General features: G+C 37.5%; 4 protein-coding genes across 4 annotated transcripts; all 4 read right to left on the bottom strand.

Annotated features, from left to right (window-relative positions):
• Positions 1–3121: 3121 nt before the first annotated feature.
• LOC100255130 (protein RNA-directed DNA methylation 3) lies at positions 3122–6322 on the bottom strand. The gene is made up of 2 exons (XM_010651270.3): positions 4161–6322; positions 3122–3561 (listed from the first exon to the last, which is right to left on the bottom strand). Exons 1-2 carry the CDS (start codon positions 5583–5585, stop codon positions 3388–3390), a joined length of 1599 nt encoding a protein of 532 aa, XP_010649572.1. The 5' UTR covers positions 5586–6322; the 3' UTR covers positions 3122–3387.
• A 2072-nt stretch (positions 6323–8394) lies between these two features.
• Positions 8395–10273, bottom strand: LOC100260219 (multiple organellar RNA editing factor 3, mitochondrial). Its single transcript, XM_002272352.5, has 4 exons — positions 9751–10273; positions 9547–9644; positions 9003–9068; positions 8395–8888 (listed from the first exon to the last, which is right to left on the bottom strand). Exons 1-4 carry the CDS (start codon positions 10266–10268, stop codon positions 8644–8646), a joined length of 927 nt encoding a protein of 308 aa, XP_002272388.2. The 5' UTR covers positions 10269–10273; the 3' UTR covers positions 8395–8643.
• Positions 10274–10901: 628 nt separating this feature from the next.
• Positions 10902–13455, bottom strand: LOC100243117 (exopolygalacturonase). The gene is made up of 5 exons (XM_059736645.1): positions 13192–13455; positions 12087–12413; positions 11699–11988; positions 11387–11615; positions 10902–11249 (listed from the first exon to the last, which is right to left on the bottom strand). The coding sequence occupies exons 1-5, from the start codon at positions 13453–13455 to the stop codon at positions 10902–10904; spliced, it is 1458 nt and encodes a 485-aa protein (XP_059592628.1).
• Positions 13456–14752: 1297 nt separating this feature from the next.
• Positions 14753–17198, bottom strand: LOC100265436 (exopolygalacturonase). The gene is made up of 5 exons (XM_002272157.5): positions 16915–17198; positions 15971–16285; positions 15555–15844; positions 15238–15466; positions 14753–15140 (listed from the first exon to the last, which is right to left on the bottom strand). Exons 1-5 carry the CDS (start codon positions 17131–17133, stop codon positions 14910–14912), a joined length of 1284 nt encoding a protein of 427 aa, XP_002272193.1. The 5' UTR covers positions 17134–17198; the 3' UTR covers positions 14753–14909.
• Positions 17199–23690: the final 6492 nt, after the last annotated feature.

Below are 23690 nucleotides of genomic sequence, written 5' to 3'. Positions count from 1 at the left end.
TCCATCCGGATATAAATCGTCTGGATGGTCAATTAAAGTAAAGCGAGTCTTACACGCAATCACAGCAAGCAGCCATGACCCACATCCCATCACCTACAGAATGAGAAGACAAGAGGAAGTGACAGCAAGTCACTTCCCACGATCATTCTACATAATCACTTCCCACGATCTCTGACAGCCGCATCACCTACCATGGTCTCTGACAGCCATTCGTAGGATGATAGTGCTCCTACTAACACCTATTGTCATCATCACAACAGAAAATATCTCCTCACCATTAATGAGAGGAACAGTACCCCTGAAGCTGTATATATATGACTTCACATGAAGAAGAAAGGGATGATCTCCTGGTAACCTCTTGATACCTAGTAAAAGGCCAACTGCCTCATATATCTTATTCTCTTACTATGGCTAACAACATCATCGGAGGGTGCATCCGGACACCCTGTCCGGATGCCTTTTTGCAGGTACAACCACTGAATCAAGAACCCCTTGTGTGTTGAGAATCGCGTGTCCATCCATCTAGCAGCAACGCGACCCACATGATACGCGAGGTGACAACAGTGTTGATAGTCTGTCTGGATCAAATGCTACATATCAATTGGAGAAGAGATGAGTTTTGGAGTCTGACAATCTCAGTGGCTTCTACATCCCTAAATACATATGACAGACAAGCTTAGTCTAGGTACTGAACTTTTGCTAGTGAACACATTCGTATGGGGACTCAGATCATTAGGTTCACCCCAGATAAAAACAAATGGAAAATTTCTAGAGTGTTTTCTTTCTAACAGCTGTGTGCTTTTTTTCACTTTCTATTGCCTAATATCTTGCTAAACACTAACTAGGATGTACAGATCTGTGATTCTGTAAGTTCCAAAAATCAGAGCAAGTCAATACAATTAGAAACTTGTTAACTCCTCGCCTAGCTAAAACATGACTACCCTTTGGCGACACATGCTAAACATTAAATTTCATAACTTTAAGCAAGGTTAGCAATTTGCAATCAATCTATAAACAACACCTCAAATTTCTTTTATCTGCATGGTTCATCACACAAGGGAAAAAACAATCAATGTGAGCATCACAATTCCTAGATTCCACATAATATCTCCAAACATTAATTTCCCGACTATTGACAATACTGATATACAGGAAAAAGGCAAGACATCAGTGCTAAAAGAAATGTTTGAGTCATTACCGTATACATGACATTATTTTCATTTGATTCATATATGCTATGATGAGGTCACATTCTCTTAAAAGAAACAAAACTATGGAGGCAATATTGACCAATATTTACTTAATCCTTATCAAATGGTCAATCTATTGGAAAGCAAATCGAATATTCAACTTATCAACAACTAAGAATGATTGAAGAAAAACAAGCCATTTTCTTCAGGATAATTACAAAACCTCCCCTAGAATTTCTAACACTAACACAAACCTCTCTAAAGGCTTCCAATTTGTCACTAACCTTCGAAATGTTCACTAACATACAATGGATCCATCTAATCTTTTTATGAAATATCAAAACTACCCTACAGAGAAAGGAGTGACATCATCCTCCATTAAATTTTATTTTTTTGATATATATAAAAAAAAAATTTAATGGAGGCTGATGTCACTCCTTTCTCTATGCAACAATGGCATACCAAAATCCTAATAAAACAAACATTTTGTATATGATCATTAGACCTTTTTCACCATCATTACATCTGTCCATGGACATGATAGACAAAGCACATCACCTTTTCTATTCTGAGAAGAGTCTCTTTAAAACCCATAACCATGGTTTGGGATGAAGAAGAAAATCATAGGAAAAATTTGATCCTCATTCCCTTTCAACACATCTAAAACAAGAGCCCTTATGCACCTCTAAAACCCCAACCCTCATCCCAGAGCCATATTCCACCATATCAACAGCATCAGTCTCTGGCAGGAAGCCTTTATTTTTAGACGTGTCTCTCAAAACCCACAGCCAAGGTTTTAGCATATGATCTCAGATGATTCATCCTCATTCCCCTTCTGCACTCCTAGATCCATTTTCTCCAATTACCAATTTTTTCTTTCCTTTTTACACACTTTACGATCTGAAATTAACTAGAACTTTTTTCTTTCCTTTTTACACACTTTACGATCTGAAATTAACTAGAACTACCCCTTCTCTATGATCCTCAAATTTTTTCCTTGTTTGTTTTATTTTCATTTTCTAGATAAAAAGAGTAATCTTTTAACTTTTAGGTTAAAGATAGTTGGAGAAATGGAACAAAGAAAAGATTTTATGGTGTTGAACACCTCTTGCAAATGAAGGATATTCTTCAGAGTTTGGCTGCAATTTTAGATGAATTTTAACTTGTCTGTCCTTTAAGAAGTATCTTTAATAATGTTAAGAGACAAACAGAGGAATGACAGTGGTAAGTCTGTAACCTCAGGGGAGACTTGAGTTATCATCAGATGCCTCTGGAACTCCTCAAGCAAACAAACTCCAGGCATGGCCCTGTGCTTCCCCGCCTAATCACCACCACCACAACTTAGAGGTCCAGCCTTCGAGAGTATTCTCTTCTGGGGTGTTAGATTGAATTAGCATCTTTCTGAATTTCAGAATCACACACATCGACATATACACACAAATATGCACAATTAACTGTCCATTAAAGGTTTGCAAAGATATCTTCGTAGTTTTAAGAAAGTTCAGGAAGAAAAAGAACAAAATAGTCAGTTAAGATTTTCACATACACACATCTCAAAATCATCTCAGAACCTAGCTGTAGCATTATTTAAACAGGTTAAAAGAAATGATAGAAAACAGTGAGCTACAGGCCAAAGGAGACAGAAATAAATCAACAACTTCTCCATAACATGTAACATGTAACAACTCACAACAATTAACACTAGTGAATGTTAGAACAGCTGTGCTAGATTGAAGTAGCTCCATGTTCCCCATACAAAGACCTCAGCCTAAAATTTGGAACAAAATCTTAAAGCAATCAATGAAGAACATGATATACTGGTTTATGTTAATATACATCAGTATATAGTTCCAACATCAAATTCAATTCATAATACACAAGAAATTGGAGGAGACAAAGAATCAAACCACATAACAACTGTTTCCCACATATGCAAAACAAGAAAAAGAAATGCAATCACTTGAAATTCAAAATTCTGAACAACGTAACAAAAATCATTTCCAGTCACAAGCAAAGGTTGAAATGGAATACAACACATGATATATGTAAAACACTCCTTAAGACCACAACTATCAGAAATGCCCACTTATCCAAGCAAAATAATATAGTTCCCCACAAATTTTCTAGTAAGAGGGGAAAAGGGTATTGACCTTATGACTAAATGAAGAAGCTAAATCAAACGAAAATGTAAAACTCTCTACGCAGCCATTTTAGTCAAGCGGTGAATGGTACTTCTTGCAACCCTGTTACCAGGATCAAATTTCAAAACAGTCCTCAGGTCTTCTGCCCCAAGTTTGTACTTCTCTATACTCTCATAGAGAAGTGCTCTCTGTACAAGGACAGATACATTCTTTTCATCGTGTTCTAGCACCTGCAAGACACAATGCAGTCTATGAAGTTTCTTCTTCAAAAAGCTTAAGAGAATATAATGATAAAATTAAATCCAGAAGACTAATATCCATGCCCATAAGTAAATGGTAGAAGAGTAATGTGACATTGCACTACATCCCACATGTAGTAGTGCTGCACATCAGCCTGAATCAGTTAACTGGTCGCAAACCTTTAAATCTGCGGCACCCAATAACTGAGAAATACTGTCTTAAATACATCTAAAGCTATGTTCTTTCAGTATCAAAATCTGACTAGTTGCATTGTGCCAGACTGTTTGGGAAATCTACCAACTTAGATAGTTTTGCAGTAAAAAACCTGCCAAACCCATAATATTAGCATCCATCAAGTTGCAGGTCCCCAAAAGTGGTCAAGATAAACATATTATTTTCAGAAGGGATCAATGTAACCCCATTGTCACTGGTAACTGAACAGCAGTCAATCGACTTGTGAGTTCTTCAAACAGGCTTTAGAACTGTGCAATATAACTTCTAGGCCACCATCTTGTAACTAGATGAGCAATAAAAAATAAATTCTCAATCCCTAGACATAACTATTTATTGACAACATGAAAAGCTATACCTTACTACAGTCAGCCACTGCTTTCTTATACTCCCCTACTTCTTTATAACATGAAGCTCGGCATGTTAAGACCTCCATGGTGCCAGCATCATCGCCAGCTTTCTCAAGAAGAACTACAGCCCAAGAAAGCCACTTAATTGCATCAGCATATTGCCCCTGCTTGTGATTATCCAGTCCCTTGCTCTTTGCAGAGGCAGCTGTAACCCCAGCAGGCGGGGGAGGCAGACCTTCAAGCTCAGTGGTGGTACCGCCATTGTCATGTCCTCCTCCAAAGTCCGAATCCAACCCCCAATCATCACCTTCAGAAAACTGCTGCTCTCCAACTCTTTCTGACCCTGTTGGACCCGTTCCAGCAGAAGCTGAAGAGGCAAACAACATGTCTAGCGGATCAACATTGGAGGTCTGAACAGGAGGCTGATTCTGAGAACCAAAATCCTGGGTGGGAATGCCAAAGCTGTCCATCTTCGGATCAAAACCTGAACTTGATCCCATGGAATTGCTATTATTGGTAGGAAAGGAACCTGAAGAAAATGCGGATGCGCTTGATTTTGAAGCATTCTGAAAATCTCCAAACAATTCATCCCTTGAATTAACTTTACCACCCATGGAATTACTCGCAGGAAAGGCACTTGATGGAAAGGCAGATGCACTTGATTTTGGAGCATTCTGAAAATCTCCGAATGCCTCATCCCTTGAATTAACCTTACTACCCTTACTTGCTGAATTAAGACTACCCATTGGTTTTGATCCAAAATCAACCAAAGAACCAAATGGGTCTTTTTTGGAAGTCATCCCCACCCCACCTCCACCAGCGCCAGCCATACTTTGCGTTGATGGCCCTCCAAGGTTTGTACTCTTATTGACATTACTACTATTGTTGTATCCACTAGAATAACCCCCAAAATTCTCCGAATTCCCCCAATTCCCACCACTTTTCGCTGAATTGCCAGTTTTCGGCAATGAATCTGCCAAATTCCCCATTGAATATGGGCTCTTAGTCGATTGTGCTGACACCGGCGTGCTATTTTTCAGAGGAACATTACTATTAACCTTACCTAGAGCGGAGCCCACGAGGTCTCCAAACAAATTCGGGTTTTTATCCACAATTCCAATACCAGAACTCGGTCCTGGAGAAGGAGCCCAACTCTTCCCAAAGATATCGCCCACCATAGAAGCTGGCCCATTCGACGGGCCGGAGCGAGTCGTCTGAGTCGGTGCGGGCTGGTGAGTCCATGAGGGCTTGTTGGGTTGCCAGGGGTGGGATTGCGGCGCAGAAAATGAAGAAGAATGAGAAGACTGCTGCTTCTGGTCGTTAAGAGGGCGGGAACGGCTGGATCCGAGTCCGAAATCGAACTGGTAGTTGTTGAGGGGAACGGATCCTCCTCCTCTTTGGGAGTTAGTGGTTTTTCCGTAATTGGAGTTCATGGTATCCCGCCGTGAATTGTAGATCAAAGAGAAACGACCAAGATCTAGATCGATCAAGAGAGCTTACCTCTGATAAAAATCAAAAGGAAAAAGAAAAGATCGCGGATTAGTGAGAAAGCAGATCGGAAGAGAAGAGAGAGAGGGGGGTGGCGGTAGTGGCGGTGGCGGTGGTTGATGAGTGGCCAATCGTAAGCAGCTTCCCGATGTCTGGCGTATTTTCCTCGCTTTTGGATTCACAGCTTTTCGGTCGGTTGCGAGGCGATGGCAATTCTGGATCTTAGGCACCCCCTTTTAGCGGGGGAGAGACGAAATTGACTTGCAATGAAACGACGCCGTTTCAACATACGCATATGATTTGTGGATATTTTTGGGGAAAAGGCCGTGAATCCCTCTGTTACCATTCCAACCCTCTGCATCCATCCTTTAAATGTATCATAAAATCTAGAGGGCTGAAGGAAGATACAAATTTGTTTATGAGATCAAAATATAAAATACAAAATAAAAGGATTTAATTACATATGTATCCTTATCATCATCAAAGTCTAAACATTTTTTTTTTCAATATGCAATCAAACAATAGAATCTACTTATTCACTTAGCATTTTAATTTGAACAAAAGCACCAAGTGAGTGGTTGTGTGGTCTACCGTCTCATTTTATCTAAAGGTTATGTTAGCATAGGATGCATTAGGAGTTGTTCAGCAAAATAAAAATTAATTTTTATTTTAAATCAATGAATATAAGAGAGAAGAAATTTATAAAGACATGCTTACAAGGTAACTATTGATTCTCCAAACATCATTTTTCAAAAACTACCTTTTACTGTATCTTAAAATCAAACCTTTTTTTTCTTTTTTTTAGAATCACAAGTTAATTGTTGAAGATTATTTCAGTTGAAGCACCATAGCTTGAAATTTGAAATTTATTGCCGCCTGATCTACCATTGAACTTTTGGGGGTTATCAAATGAGTCTTAGAGGATAAAAATGTATAGAAGGCATAAGCAGAAGTGACAGAACAGCATTAGATCAACAAGGCCCAAGGCCCTGTATTTTATCTTCTGAGGCATCCGTCCTTGAATTAGATTATTTAAAGTTAGAACTTAAAACCGTTAGGAGTGATTTTGAACGCGGTTAAAAACGTTTCCTAAGGTTTGAAAGCGTTTGCTTCCAAAAAATTAGGTGTTCAATCAAATTTTTAAAAATCATTCAAAGCTCTTAGTAATATTAATCACTCATTTTGAACATGGACCAACACTATTTATATGGATAACAAATAAATCAACAGAGTACTAATCCCAGACATGCAGGTTTCATCCAAGTCCCCAAGGGTGCTACTAATGAAGGCAATATAATATCTATCTCTGATATGGAGGCATCAAATGTTAAACAAAAACCAAGAAAGAAGGCAACAGGCGGGACTACATACAGATACTCTAGGAACAATTAGTGAAGGTTCCAAGTATGGATATTGAGTCATCCTCATGGCCCCCATGAGGGCACAACTCCAGCAACCCTTTTAATCACCCTTGCAGAGTGTCCACATAGATGCCCAAAACCTGCCTTCTTTTTATATCAATATCTGTCAATTTATGAAAGGGACAGCAAAACTTAACAAAAGCTTAAATGCCAACATTTTGGTTACATCAAATATCCAAATGTTGTATTAACTCTTGCAGTTAACCCACCTTTGTAAAAACCGCATTCATTCTAAGACAGCAAACATTCAACCAACGCAGAAAAGCAAGAAGCTTCCCCACACAGATCTGCCTAACACAAAAGAAAGAAGGTTCATCTCTCACATCCATTTGGATTGTTCTTGATTAGCAACGTCAATAATCCCAAACCATCCAACAAAGAAAGATGTCATCTCCAACTAGTATCATATCTTAAGTCTTGCCACACATTGCATTTCAACTAGGATCATCCATCCACACTCAAGTAAGAAAATGACATCTCTTAAAGTCTTAGCCTACAGCAAAAGACTGCAGGCCATTTCCCCCCTTTCAAATGTGCAAAAAAGAGTTTTCAACATTGCTTAGAGTAGTTATACCACATCTCTCATCGTGTGAGAGTTGAACAGCTGCCTGATTGTGACCATAGGTAAAGACAATAAGCTATAACAGAAACTCCCACCATATTAGTACGACATATTATGGTGTGATGTATTGTGGCAGTGAGGAGCTACTCAAAGGCAAAGCCCCAAGCCTAGTGTCAATACAGATGCAGGGCTCGTAATACTCAGCATGCCATCAGACTTTTTCTATCTCATGTATGCAAACTTTGGATGTTTATTCAGAAACTACATCTAGATAGACTGAGGTCAACATACGAAATTCTCTTATCAAATGAATGATTCCTGTTGCATAATATATTCAAGCACTTGTGTAAGGAGAATCAGTTAGCAACAAAGCAGATATATGAAATCATCACAAAATGGACATTGTGAATTGGTTTAAACATGAAAAGACACAGGCTTTTGAACCCAAAAGAGTGACAGTCTCATATCTTCAAACTTAGGTTTCCTTTACAAATCAGACACAAACATGTCTGCATTATGAACTTGGAAGTGATGATGCAGAAAACACACTCCTAACAAAACAAATTGAGAGAAAAAAGAATGAAATGATACTGGGGCTCAAAAACATAGTCATTGGTGATGGCGACAACCAACAAATAAATACAAAAAATGCATATTTGTTGCAATAACTAATGATGTTCAATGATCAAACTAACAGAATAAACAACGGAAGGTTATTTGTTGCAATAATTAGCGATGTTCCATAATTATCAATGTGTATACTAAGAACAATTCAAGAAGAACCTCAGGTTGTACTCTCATCTGTTAAAAAAAAATCTGAATGGACCTACAGAACATCCACATGTCTTATCTTCAAAAAGATTATAGACAATGAGTTTAAGTTCACCATGAAACATACTCAGCTGCAATGCAAGGGAAACACAGTCATTGTCCATAATACACGAAAAATATGACATCAAACCTTAATTCAATTTTCAAAGTTCTGAATTTTGGTGACTCTTGAATTCTCAGGCACTGCTCCTAGTTCAGAGAGGGATCTCTACCGCCACCCTGAGGTGAATTCTGGTCATTCATGGACGTGGGTTGATGCATTGGTTCTCTCCGATCTTGGGCCCAGTTGTCCCGTTGCATTGGTTCTCTTCTTTCAACCTGCATTGTTTCACGGCGCCTATCATACCTTGGGCGTGGCCTACTCCTGGTTGGCTGCCTCTCATTGTACCTATACTGTGGCCTGTGGATGACTTTCCCATCGATAAACAAATCCCCTAATAGGAAGTCCAGAAAAATATAAAACAAAGAAAATTTGTTATGCTTAGGAAATTCAAATCCAAAGAATTTGCTACTTTCCTAGTAAAATACAGGTTTTATATGATTCTCACCACCATAATCTTTGTTGGGGACATCAAGATATGAATCAGGCAACACCCAAAGAACACCGGGTAATTCTATTCACCAAGAAAAAGAATTAATTAGTTAAATTTGATACATCAGTTACCTACGTTTCAAAGATGATCAAAAGGCTAAAATTAACACCAAAACCATAAAATACCAATTCAACAAACCAAGCTGCTTCTATAAAACAAATACCTACAATCTGAAACAAACTGAATAACAAAGACAACCCCAAAAACCCAAAACCCTGGAGCACCAGCAACAACACATCAAGCTGGTTCTACCAAACTCCCATAATTTGTTACAAACAAGAAGTTAAAAGAAAAAGAAACAACAGACCAAAATGACTTTACCAAAATTGAAACAAACAACAAACTTGTTCCAAAAAAAAAAGCCCCTTAGACCCTAAACCACAAAAAATCAGAACCTCAAAATAATTCAATTCTAACAAACACCCATACTTTGAAATCAAGAAAAAAAGTATCAAAAACTAAACCTGGAACCCTCAAACCCTAACCCCAAAATAAATACCTTTAACTTTGTAAGAAAGCTCTTCGGATATCAATGCACCAAACCCAGTATATGTAGTCGTGCAAACCGAATAGATCTTCTTCTTCGCCTCCTCTTCACTTAAAGCCCACAAGGAAAACACAATAGAACATCAAACAAAAAACAAGCACATAAAAAATCGAACCATAGCAATCAGAGAGTAGCGAATGAAATGGGCATACATACCTTCCCACAACTGCAGCTAGAGTTTTGACATAAGCCGCAATCATCTCGTCTTCGGAGGGTTTGGAATCGTTGGGAAACTCCATGACGATGAGCCAGTGCTCGTAGTCGCACCCATCGAGAAGAATCGTCTCCTTTGGAGGTCGGTTGCTCCAGTTCGGAGACGGGTCATTCAGGGGCGAGTATCCGGACCCAGACGTCTTCAAGCGTGTCGGAACTCGGGCTGAGTTGGAAACGAGTGGCGGGGAGTGCTTATCGATAAGGGCGAAAGCGAATCGAGAACGAGAAGAGGCCAATAAAGAGGAGGAAGAAAAGGATTGAGAGAGGGTTCGAGAGAGGAAGCGTGCTAGAGTGCGCCGACCGGTGAACAACGCCATTGCTGGTCGAGCCTTTAGTGCAATAATAAGCTGAGTTGCGACTTCCACTGGCCAAGAAAATATTGGTGAATTGCGTAATGCGTGATTTAATGTAAAATTAATAATATTTGATTTGGAAAATAAATAAAAACCCCATTCTAACATTGACTTCACACAATTTGAACAAAAATTAGAGGTCAAACTCAATTCTTGTATTAAATTAGAAAATTAATAAATGTTTTTTATTATTTTTTTTTATAAACATGTACATATTATATAAGATTTTTTAAACAATTAAAAATATTTATAATAAGTTTGGTATGTTTAAAACTCTGTTTTTTATTTTTTTATTTTATAATTTGAAGCATCGGAGAGATTTGGATTTATTTTATAAAAATTAATAGAAAATTGTGCATTAAACTTTAGTTTTGATATAAAAGTTAAATTTTTGGATATGAAAATAAGCCTTAAAATGAATCCTATTGACATATTAAAATTTGATTTTCTTTTTTGTAACTTCTTTCCTTTTATATTAAGTTATTAACCCATTAACGCCATTGGTAACCACTAACAGAGGAAGAAACTGGTAATTATAACACTCATAATATGCCAAAAATAGAGCTTGGAAATTCAAAACTCTCTAGTGTAGAACGTTTGAACTTCAATGACAAACCAAAATTAGAACCCTGGAATGTTGGGCTGTCAGGGAGTGGCTCTTCACTCTACCTGAATCCAAGAATAGTAGTCTCTCAGCAACCATTCTCCTAGCTAGTTATTGGGTAACTGTAGAAGTTCAACTCAGAAGCTAGAACCATTAATTTCTAGACGATGAAGAGCACCCTTCACACTCAAGTGACCTCCTCCTTGAAGGCTGCTTGCCATTGTGTGGGTCAGATTAATGTTAAGAAGCTGTATATCCTCGCAAGGAACACTAGAACTGCACATCAAAGCTACTGCAGACTTGGTATTAAAAGTGCCCCTGATGTTCGTGAAATGAATGTCACTGAGCTTCACAAGCGAGGGCTGAGCGCAGAGAAAAAAATAAGAACAATAGATCAGTAAGGTTAGAGAGATTTTCTGTTTGTGTATATGATATGACAACACGTTCCCCATCGTTGTGTCTACAGGGCCAGATAAACCTTTACACTGGGTCAGGACCGATACCATTTGAAACAACCCGTTACCATTTGTTTAGACATTATCTGTTTTTGAGCCCAGAGAGCCTTTACCACTTGAAACACATTTGTAAGGTTTATAATGTGGTTAGGAGTCAGGACACTTACTTTGGAGCTGGTGCAGGTAGACCAGGGACAGTACTCTTGATCTATGATTATGGGGTTTGAGACATTGATCATTACAATGTCCTCAAACCAAAAACTAGACGCCTTGCTTGCCGGAGATCCGGGCCATGTTTTGATCCTGACCCCATTTTGGGTGCCATTGATTGTACAGTTCTTCACTCTGACTCCCACCACATCCTTCTCAGCTGAGTATTTGCCTAGGCTCCCCACACTGCCATATTGGTAAGGTTATGATTTCTGCAGTACTGGATACAGGTAAATTCTATGCAGTATTCAAAAAAGGCTAAATGCTACCTGATACCATGACCTGGGCCACATTTGGTGTTGAAAACAGTTATGTTGATGCTGCCGGGTCCAATGGAGACGCAGTCATCTCCGACTCCAATTGTGGAAGAAGTGATGTGGATGTTGGTGGAGTAACCGATGTGGACGCCATCGGTGTTGGGGCTGTTCCAGGGGGCTGTAATGTTGACGCCATGGACAGTGACATTGTCACTGTTTATGATGCCCATATGGAATCCCTTGCCATTCTTTAGAGTGATGTTGCTGATATTCCCATTTGTAACATTGACCAATATTATTGACTGCATCAACCATTTTGAAATGCCAATAAAATTAAATACTTGGGTCACTGGTGTTTTATGAAGTCAAAAAGAGTAACATAAGAGGGATCGAAACTTACTGTAGGGAACTGGCATTTTAGTTTGTGTCTGCAATCGGCATGTCTCCATGATTCTTCTCCTTGGGCATCAAACAAAGATGTGTTTGTTGTGGTTTCTCCAGTGAGAATCAGGCTCTGCAATTGTCGGAACATAATCCAGGAGGGTGTGGGGAAGGCCTTGAGGCTGGAAGGAGCCTTCAAAGTCCCTCTGATCTCTACCTTTGGGGATTGATTGTTTTGACAAGGGCCAATAAATGAGATTGGGCCAATGAAGAATGTCCCATTGGGTACTAATAAAGTGGATTTTCCAGGATGATTGCATGCATCATCCCATGCTGCTAAGAATGCCTAAAAGAAAGAGCAAAATCATAAATGCAGATGTAACTCCATTTCTTTGTCTGTTAAATCACATCACATTACTGAAAATTTTCAGTTTCTACCAAAGAAAGAATTAACTACTAATTACTGCATGAGTATAGATTTGATAACTGGTTTTTGTTTGTCAAAACAGGCTGAAAATTTGAATGCTCAGATGTTGTGATTTAGAAAACTTGTGACAAGATGACTTTTTGCCAAGAAATCTGGTCAATTTCCAAATTTTCAAGGAAAATGTGTTGTATGGGAAACAAAACTTGGAGCAGACCTTGGATAGGGGAAGAAAAAGTTCCTACCACCATAAATATGACTCTTCTTAACTAAATAAACCTATTAGAGTTTGTTGGGCTCAAAATCGACAATATCCATATGAGGAGTAAGTCATACATAATAGTATCAAAGCTGATTCCACACCTCGGAGTGGAACTCTATTGGCTGCACTTCTGTGGGTTTATAACTGGGTGGGCATGTTTTCAAACCATGAATCGATATAATATCTATACCGGAGGGAGCAGATAGTTCTACAAACAGTTGGGAAATAACATAATCACCGATAATGTTAGTTGGACATGTGTATAACCAGGAATTGCTTCATATTTGATCCTTATTATTTTCTTTACCACATTGGTTTCTAACTCTCTCCTCATTTTATTCTTACAGAGTATACTTTTGATGTCGACACTCCATGTTTGATTATCTACACGGCACAGGATATATAAGATTAGGCAAATGTAAGAATTAAGGAACCTACCATGCCATTCTCTGTCTTACCATCTCCCACTGCTCCATACATGGTAACATCAAATATCATTGCAGCATCAGGTGCCGGATCATTTTCGGGTGATTCAGCGGAAAAGGCTGGAGCTGGAGCTAGGGCTGGAGCTGGAGCTGGAGCTGATGAAGTTATTCTAGGCGGGGAAGCTGCATGCGCCGAGCCACAGGCGTGGCTCCTAGAATTTGAAGCTTCTGCAGTGGAAATAAGTAAAAGGGTCGCAAAAACAGCTAAATCACTCATGTTGAATAATGTCATTTGCTTTGTTTTCTTTGATCAATTGGCACAAAAAGTTGATCCTCTCCTGGCACATGGCTTAGCTTCAAACTCTTCCTTAAACTGTGATATTTATGATGTCCAGTAAACTGAAATACTTTCACTAAATTTGCTCAGCTTCAAACCCTTCCTTAAACTGTGATATTTATGATCTCTAGTAAACTGAAATCCCTTCACTAAACTGATGTATTCAGACATTAAATGTTGGAGTTTTTTTCAATTGTAATTGCTTGAATGTAAAATTAAGTATTGTCATGTTCCTGTGTGGAGTTTCTTTTCATTCTGATTGCTTGAATGTAAAATTAAGCATTGTCATGTTTCACTTCATTTACCACTTAATGCCTGAGCAGCTTCCCTACTGTAAGGGAATTTTGAGGGGCACATCAATAATCCAATTGTTTTGTTTTCATAGATAAGGGCATTTTGAAGGGTATATCAATAATTCAATTGCTTTGGTTTTCATAGAAAAGAATTGAGAAGCTGATTACATCTCCTTTTATAGTTAATAGGACTCATTGTCTAGTGCACTACCTAAGTGTCGCATACAAGTCAGTTTTCCCCCAAGTACTTAATTTGCTAGACTAAGCAATACTACTCAACTCAAAAGTTTGCTAGGCTAAGCAATATTACTCAACCGAAAGCTAGACAAGAACAAAGAAATCATGTTTAAAGAGTTCTCGCAGAAAGGAACTTGTATTGAAACACTTTACCAGACTCGTATGTTTTCAAGTGCTTGGAATTGGTCAAACAAGTCTCCTCCTATTTATAAGCACAAAGTAATAAGGTTATCACAAATCTAGAATTCTCTAGAGATTGCTACACAGAACTACGTGTTCCTAGAATTCTCTATATATTCCATCATCTTCCATTCAATTCTGCAAATTATTCCTTCCAGAAGCAGCTCGCTCCTTCATAAAGCTACGTGAGGTGTTATTTTGAGCTGGTTGTGACTTAAGCCACGTGAAATATGAACCAACTGCCACTTTGGGTGATGATTTCAAATAAGAGAAGTAACATTTCTGAAGAAAATTATGAGTGATGACTCCTTTAGTTCTTTCACCAGTATAATTGAACTATTCTTATAGCTTCAAGAAATTCATTCTTAAGATTTTCTACTTCATTTTTGTGAATTTTTTCCCCATCGATGTTTTGTGATTCGGGTTATTGATGTCTAACAAAAACTGCATTAAGTATCCAGATTGGTTTACAGTGGATCATACTTGAAACCAGTTTACGAATTTCTTGCTTGGCTGTGGTTGATACAGAAAAATAAAATTATTTTCCCATACCAAATATCTGTAAAGTAGGCTTTGCCCCTAACACATATGTATGTTAATTCCTGAGGTCTTTTCCTTCCTTTTCAAATGATACAAATCGTGCTCAATCCAGCAACAAAGATGTGTAGTTTCAACAGTAAGGAACTATCGGCAAGGTGGTGGGATTTGTACCCCACCAAAGCCTGCTTTTACATTAGAACAAGAAGAAGTGAGAGCTGAAACTCTCCGTTTGCCACTGTATCTCAAATTGATGTCAAATAATTCAACATTTTGGCAAGGGAATTGAGGGCTGCACATTAGATTGACTCCAAGGGGTGAGGATGAGGTTCCCCGAATGTTTCGGTAATGAATGTTGCTGATCCTGACCCTTGATGGCTGCACATAGAGCAACAGGAGAACAGAACACACCCTCAGTTATAAGTATAGAAGAAGGTATTATTCAATACGACATAAACCAGTGATAAGGGCAAACCTGGGTTCTGCAGGAAGACCCCGATGGGCAATACAGTTGATCAATGATGATGGGGTTCTTAACATTCTTCATGATGATATCCTGGAAAAGAATTCCTGAAGCTTGACTTGGAGGTGAACCAGGCCATGTTTTGATTCTAAGGCCATTGTCAGTATTCATCAAGGTGCTGTTTTTCACAATGATCCCTATCACATCTTTCTCATCTGGGTACTTTCCAAGGCTACCAATACTGTTATAGAAATGAATTAGTACAAAAAGATTAGAAAACCATCAGCAAATGAGGGGCTACTACAATGGAGGCAGCTTCTAGGAGTTACCTGATGCCATGGCCGGGGCCACAGGTTACTTTGTTGATGCTGATATTGGTGGATCCTTGCCCAATAGAGATACAATCATCGCCAGTGGAGATGATACTTTTTGATACCTTCACAAAATTGGAACTACTTATATGAATGCCATCTGTGTTTGGGCTATCTTCAGGGGCAGTTATGTGAAGACCAAATGCCCTGAAGTTTTGACACCTGTTCATGGCTATATGAAATGATTTTGCATTCACAGAATTGATCCCGCGAAGGTTTCCATTGGTGATCGAGTTGAACTTTATGGACTGCATCAAATCAAATGAAAAAAATTAGGCAAATAGTATATGCGGTCTGGTTACTGAAAATCACACCAAAATATACTAAAAGATACAGGTGAATAATGCGGATGATACATAATTGAGAAGGCTTACAGTTGGGAGAAGCTGGCAGTTAGAATTTCTCCGGCAGTCGTTATATTTCCAGACAACGTCTCCCTGCCCATCAAAAGTGCCTCCACCGGTGACTATCAAGCCATTGATGTCTTCAAATGTGACCCATTCAGGAGAGGCAAATTCAGAAATGTCTGTCACTGCCTTCAGGGTTGCTGCCACTTGAACAATTATAGGAGTTGGGCTGTTGCATGGCCCTTGAAATGTGACCTGCCCTATCAAAAAAATGCCTTGAGGGATAAGAAGCCTTGCCTTCCCCCTCCAGTGGCATGCAGCAACCCATGCCTTCATGAAAGCCTGCAAGGCAAAATACTCATCAGATCCAACATTAATATTCAATTCATTCGGAATCTTGCCCTGGCAAGATGGACTGAACTTAACCCCATGACACATTTCCTTATCCATTTGGGATTTAGAGACTGTTCAGGATGAAAATTTTCTCAGGTCAAATCTAGAATAACCAAAAAGAAAAAGAAAAGACAACAAAAACAGAGTAAAGCAGTTGCTTACTATCAAGTGTTAATTTGTATTGTTTAGGATAAGCTCAATTTAACAAAGTGTTAATCCCGACTATTGGGAATATTTTTCAGATCATCAAAGAATCATTTAAATAAAATGGAACGATATTGGTTTAGGAATAATGCTAGAATGTTGGGTATGCCTGGCTTGAACAATGCCCATCTTTCTGGTCAAGCAAATTCTAGTAGTCTCCTAAAAATATTCTAACGCTCAGGATAACCAAGTAACTGATGGTGATGGTTCTTTCCTTCCATTGTTTGGTAGCTTGGAAAATAAAACTGTTAATATATATATTTTTTCCTAGGAAAGATTTACCTGATGTTAGACAAAAATGAGCTGTGTTGTAGTTCTTACAAATAAAGTAAAAAACTTAATGATCAAATTTTTATTCTTATGCTTGAATTCACCTCAGTGCTGTCCTTTTTCCCCCCGGGTTTGGCACCATATTGTAGAACGTTAAATATTGTTTCTCCAGGGATAGAGCCACGACCACGACCACCGTGGTGGGCAACACCGCCTTGACCTCTACCGACTCGTGGATGGTAGCCAGCATTGGCTCTAGAGGAGACTAGAGCAAAAGAACAGAGAAGAAAGGAGTATAAGATTATTCCTCTGGCAGTGGCCATTGCAACTTCCAAATCCCAATTGTGGACTAGCTGTTCCTTGTCCCCCCACCTTTCTAATTGATGGGGACGAGTTCTCGTACTGTGGCCCTTTCTTTATACCTTGTCTTCATCTTAAACAAATGCCTACCGCTAATGCTGTCTATGGGAGGTCTAACTCTGCGGGGAATGTTGGTTTGTTGTTTGGTTTGGCTTGGCTAAATTTAGTGATGCTTTGTGTGTATGCCCTCCCTAAATTTAGGGTGTAGGGGTGGGGTGTAACTGATCTGCTTCTTCCTCTAACCACTCGTTTAACCACCACCAAATTCACTACCAGCATTGCACCCAGAAATGACAGACCATAGCTGTTTTGTAGGAGGGTTTTGTGGCCTAAGTCCCCAAGGTTGAGGTGCTCATTTTTCTAAGAAATAACAAGAGTGTTTTCTGAATTTATGTGTCTTTAGTCATTTATATATTTATGGTAAATGCTATCTGTCAAGCATCCTGCTGCTCAAAGCTGTTGCTAAAAAACATAACTGTAGAACTCTGCAACTCCAACATCCCGAAAATTCCATGGTTGATCCAGTCCATGTAAGTTCTGAATTGGGTAATTAAACCCTCCATGCATGGTCCTAGAGCTAAAGGATTCCTAACAGAGATTTTGAGCGATTTGAATCTTCAATACTGTTTAATCTATTACCCTTATGACCTTCAATTCGATATGGCATCCACAATTCTACTGCTTCTCGTCAATTAAGCTGCTTTTTCTTTCTTTTTTTTGGTTAAAATTGTGCCAGACTCACATATGAATACATACATATATGAATATGTATATGCAGAGAAAAGAGAGAAAGAGGGTAAATATATATATACTACAATACTAACAGTAGGGGCATACTCATTACTAAAGAGCTAGAAGATACAAAGTGCTCATATTCTTACAACGTAGGCTAATTTACAGCTGCAGCAAAGTCTAGCATAATAAGTCTGAACTCCATCACTATTATAATTCCTATAATAGGACGACAGACAAGACTATGTTTGAGTTACTATATGAAAGAAGAGAACCTAATAAATTAATTATACACCTTGCGAAGTGGAGTTGGTTTTTTCTTTTGGTAGTCTACAAATACCATTCCCCCATACATTTCGGCAGCCTCCAGGCTGTTGAGCACAGCCTCTTTCGGTGGAGAAACCGGGCGGCTATGAACATGGGGTGGTGGAAATTGACGTTGTCGTTGAAGCCCTTGGGGAGGAGGAGGAACCCTCCTGGGCCCAAAGAACTCATCCACCATGGCAAACCCTTCCCTCCCAACATTCAAGAGATGATGATCTCCCTTTGGTGCCATCTCCCAAATGCCTGCACACCAAATATATTAAACAAGTTGCTGTGTCTCTTGCTTCTTGGTATGAATACCACAACACAGACCTCTTTATATAGAAAGCGCTCCAAGTCTCTCACCCTTCTTTTGATTCTTCTCCATAAAGGGTAGTGAAAATCATGGCTACAGAGGCTTTGTTGCTCATACTGACACAGATTTTTCCAAGGGGCAATGCTGTCTATTTGCAAGGAATGACACTCGTCTTCTCAGTGAAACAAAGGAAAAAAAAAAGGTGAAAGATATTTGTTGATGTCCTTTCGGTTGGTCGTCAGTGAATTAGATGCTTTTATAGTTGTGGATTTCCAAAATTATTGACAGTTCCCCATGGCCACTGTCTGAACCAGGGTCTATCCTGCCGTGCCCTCTAGTTGTGAGCATGCAATAGGCAGAGCAATGGGCCTCACTAAAATATGATTCCAGATAATCTCGAGTCTCACAAGGAAAGATTCTCATATATCTCTCTGGAGGAGTGAAGGTGTGGCAGATAAATATGGTTTTCGCCTTAGCTCAAGGCTAAGGGGAAGAATATATATATAGTCTGGTCAAATAATAGAGATTCAGAATAATCTGTTGGTTCTAGATGAAGTCGGTCAAATCTGTAGAAAAAGGATATAAGACCAGAAGGTAGACTTAGAGTTTGCTTCTGGAGGGCCATTAACAAGAAGCGTCCGGGAGTCGAGGGAGGTGAAAAGTGAGTTCCTCCTCTCCACGTTTTCTTTGAAGGCATCGATCAAGCCCTGAGAGCATAAACCAGCAAGTTGATCTATATATGCTGCTAGGCCAACCTTAATTTTGAAAAGAATACATATTGTGGGCTCATTATTATTTAATAATCTTAAATCTTTAATATGGCACGAGTGCGAGCCTTCATTTTATAAAAGGTCATGAATTTAAACCCGACTTGTGAAGGAGCCTGCCGAGTAGCTCATACGGGAAACTCGTAGACTCGTAGTGATGAACTTCGAGATTTTCATGTTTGCTAACGTCCATTGCGTTATTGTTAACCATGGTTAGTCTCCTTCTAAACTAGAGTTAACCAACATCTGGATATGGCATCATCCTATACACGTAAAAAGGGTGAGGTCATGAGAGGATCTGTAAACAATTCCCTGATCGAACTCCCTTTTTTTTCTTTTCCTTCTCTCTCTTGCTTTTTCATTGAATGCTTAATATTCTCCCCCATCAGGACTTTTTGATATTTTGATATTATTTAATATTTTTTTTAAATATTAAATTATAATTATATATTGGATTTAGTTAAAATTCTAAGTATATCGACAAGCTAATGCCAAAAAAACCAAAGAATCTGTGCACTAAGATTACTCATAATGTGCCAAACTCAAATCCAACACTTGGTACTTGTAGTAACAGAACTCAACATCCCGACTCATGTGGACTCATGTGCCGTTGCTTGGATGCCCCTCTTCAGTCCTTATCACATCGATTAATTTTCAGTAAGAAAATCAGTTCGCCAAGCTTTATATGATCTACTACACCCCACATTGAGAATAAAGATGATGAACTTTTCTCTTTATGATTTTAGTGTTCATAATAAAAAATCAGTAACATTCAGTTCATTTGTAACTGAATGATTCCTTCCACTCCCACTTGATCTTTGGCTTCTATCGATCTTTCACAAAAAAGTTGGGATTCAGCCTTGAATAGTGAATCTGATTCTTTGGTTAACCTACCTTTTCCTCAGTCCCAAGTTTGGTAATGGGGTTGCTTTTAGGGCTAAGCAATCTGACTGATTCCTTCCAAATTGCAATATTCTTCTAATCTTAATTGTTTTATTAGTGGAAATGCCACCTGCTATGCAACAACCGGAAGTGAGAAAGAAAATCCACATGTAATAATTTATCAATATTCATTCCAAGATAGCAGGAATCAAATCAGATATTTCTTTTAAACCCTAAATCAAATTGTGTAATTAATTATTCTTGTATAGAAAATGAGAAAGAAATCAATTCATTGTTTGAAAATTCCATATCACTTTTAAATCCTAAAACAGTTTTATGCTTCTCCATAAATTATCTTATGTTTCTTTGTTCTTAGCATTTACAATCTTTTGGGAAAAAAAATTTCCCACTCACTCACTCTTAATATTGATATCGACCCTTGTTCCCTTTAGTATCTCTACTCTCCCTCGTATTTATAATTGTTAATACATATGTTTTCTAATTTTTCCTATTTTTCAAAGAAATCTATTTTCATAAGAAAATGTCAAATATTTAGACCGTTTGTTTTTTATTAGTGTATAAAAATAGTTAGGTATTGAGTTGCTTATTTTATTCATTTTTGAACATTAAATGATATTTTTACATGTTTCAAAACATTTTTAAAATTAATTATTATATTTTTTTTCTTATTTCAATTTAAAAATAGCAATTTAAAATATTCCCAAATATTAGAATTCGTTACCATAATAAGAAATTTATGATGATTAGTTATATAATTAGTTAGCAAATTAGTAATTGGATAATAATTAAGTCTTAATTATTCCTAGTTGTTAAGAAAATATTAGAAAATTTTCTACATTAATACATCTTTTTATGTGGTGTATTTTTTTAATTTATAGATTTGTGATTGAAATATATGTTTTATTATTGAGATTAATTTATTAATTTTTGAAATTTTAATATGGGAAAGAGTGTCAATTGCTGATTTCTTATTTTTTAAAATAAATTCAAATGATTGATTTTTGGTGATATTTAGATAAGTGTGAATTATGTTTTAGGGTTCTAATTAAAAAAAATCATTAGAGTCCATAGCAATTTATTTTGGTTTTATTGCATGTGTGGTAAGACCTATTCATTTCCAACTCAAATTTATGATTTTTGTATTGTTATTTTTATTTTTGAACAAAGAATACATATAAGTTAATTTAAGAAAGTTAATTTTATTAAGAATTCAATCGAGGCGAAAATTGTGATGACATATGGTAGAATTTTAATTTTGGTTTTAGAATTTTGTGGATTTTTTTATTAATTTATTAATTCACATTTAAGTGATTTCTTTTGTTGTTGGTTTTTTTGTTTTTAGTGATAATTAATAGGAAAATTTTAAACCTAAATTTTCTTTAAAAAAAAATAGTAAAAATGGATTAAAAAAAAACTTATTTTAATCATAGTTGATGTTTGGTTTTTCTTTTTCTCTTAATTCAAATAGACCTTAATTTGATATAAATATAAATAAAATTGAATGTTATTAGTTGTTTAAATTGTTTGAATGTTGTTTTTATATATATCAAGGCATCTACAAAATCAATTATTATTATTTCTTCTTATTTTAATTTTAAAAAATAATTATTTGAAAAAATAAAGTAATTTAACATATTTTCAAATATTCCAAAATATTAGGATTTATTCTTATTATAAATTTTTTATTATGACTAATTATGTAGGTAGTTAAAAAATTAGTTATTGGATAATAAATAGGATTTTTAATTAATCTTGGTTGGTAATTAAGAAAATATTAGAAAAATTTTTAAGTTAAAACTTGTTATAATGTGGTATATCCTTGAACTACGGATTTGTCATTGAAATGTGTTTCTCCTTATTGAGATTAATTGATTAATTCTTAGATTTTTTATTTTTATGAGCCTTGGTATTATCATCATAAAACAAATTATTAGACCAAGATTTGGTTTATCTTTTGTTTTGATGATAGCCCTTGGATTTAATGTTTGTATTTAAGGTAAGAAGATTTCCTTGGAAAAATAAAAACCGCATGAAGCCAAAGAGGAAATTAAGGTCCCGCTGCGCTGCTTCTCCTCAATTAAGCTGTTTTTTTTTTGTTAAATTTTTTGCAGTCGCGTAAGAGTATAGAACACAGAAAATCATGCAAGTCAACTTCACATATGAATACAAACATATTTATATATGCCACAATACAACAGGGGGACATACTTTTTTACTAAAGAGCTTGAAGATACATAGTGCTCATATTCTTACAAGCTAATTTACAGCTGCAGCAAATTAAAGCTTATTATAATAGGAAGCATGACAGACAGGACTCTGTTGCAAGAAGCTACACAACCTCATAATAATATACCTTGCGAACTAGAACTGGTTTTCTCTTTCGGGGATCTACAAATCCCCCATACTTTTTAGCAGCCTCAAGGTGGTTGAGCACAGCCTCTTCTGGCGGAAATTGACGTGGTTGTTGAGGCCATTGAGGGGGAGGATATCTACTTGGAAAATTCTCTTCCAACAAACCAAAGGCTTCCGCCCCAACCTTCAAGAGATGAGGATCTCCCTTTCGTGCCATCTCCTAAATGCCTGCACACCAAATGTACTAAACAGTCTGCTGTGTTTCTTGCTTCTTGGTATGAATACCACAACATAGGCCCCTTTATATAGAGGTCTCCCACCTTCTTGGGATTCTTCTCCATAAAGGGCAGTGAAAATCATGGCTAACTAGGCTCTATTGCTCATACTGAGACAGATTTTTCCAAGGGGCAATACTGTCTATTTGCAAGGAATGACACTCGTCTTCTCAGTGAAACAAAGGAAAAAAAAAAAAAAAAAAGAAGGTGAAAGATATTTGTTGATTTCCTTTCGGTTGGTCGTCAATGAATTAGATGCTTTCGTACTAGTGGATTTTCAAAATTATTGACCGTTCCCCATGGCGACTGTCTCAACCAGGGTCCATCCTGCCGTGCCCTCTAGTTGTGAGCATGCCATAAGCCGAGCAATGGGCCTCAATAAATATGATTCCAGATAATCTTGAGTCTCACAAGGATTGATTCTCATATCTCTCTGGAGGAGTCAAGATGCGGCGGATGAATATGGTTGTTGCCTTAGGGGAAGATTACATATATTTTTGCCAAATAATTGAGATTCAGAATAATCTGTTGGTTCTAGATGAAGTCGGTGAAAGCTGTAGAAAAAGGATGTAAGACCAGAAGGTAGAGACTTTGCTTCTGGGGGGCCATTAACAACAAGTGTCCGGGAGTTGAGGGAGGTGAAAAGTGAGGTGTCTTTTGAGACCACTTCTCCTCCCCACGTTTTCTTGTAAGGCATCAATCAAGCCCGGAGGGCATAAAGCAGCAAATTGATCTATATATGCTGCTAGCCCAACATTAATTTTCTCCCTTTCGGCACTTCTTCATTCATTTTGTCCACAAGTTCAAATTGTAACCCTAATTAATTTAATAACCTTAATAAGTCATTGAATCAATTCTCTCCCCTCTCTTCC

This window comes from Vitis vinifera, chromosome 5, assembly GCF_030704535.1.
Source record: "Vitis vinifera cultivar Pinot Noir 40024 chromosome 5, ASM3070453v1".
Lineage (NCBI taxonomy): Eukaryota > Viridiplantae > Streptophyta > Magnoliopsida > Vitales > Vitaceae > Vitis > Vitis vinifera.
Note: the sequence above shows the minus strand (reverse complement) of the source record. Positions and strands in the feature narration are given on the sequence as shown.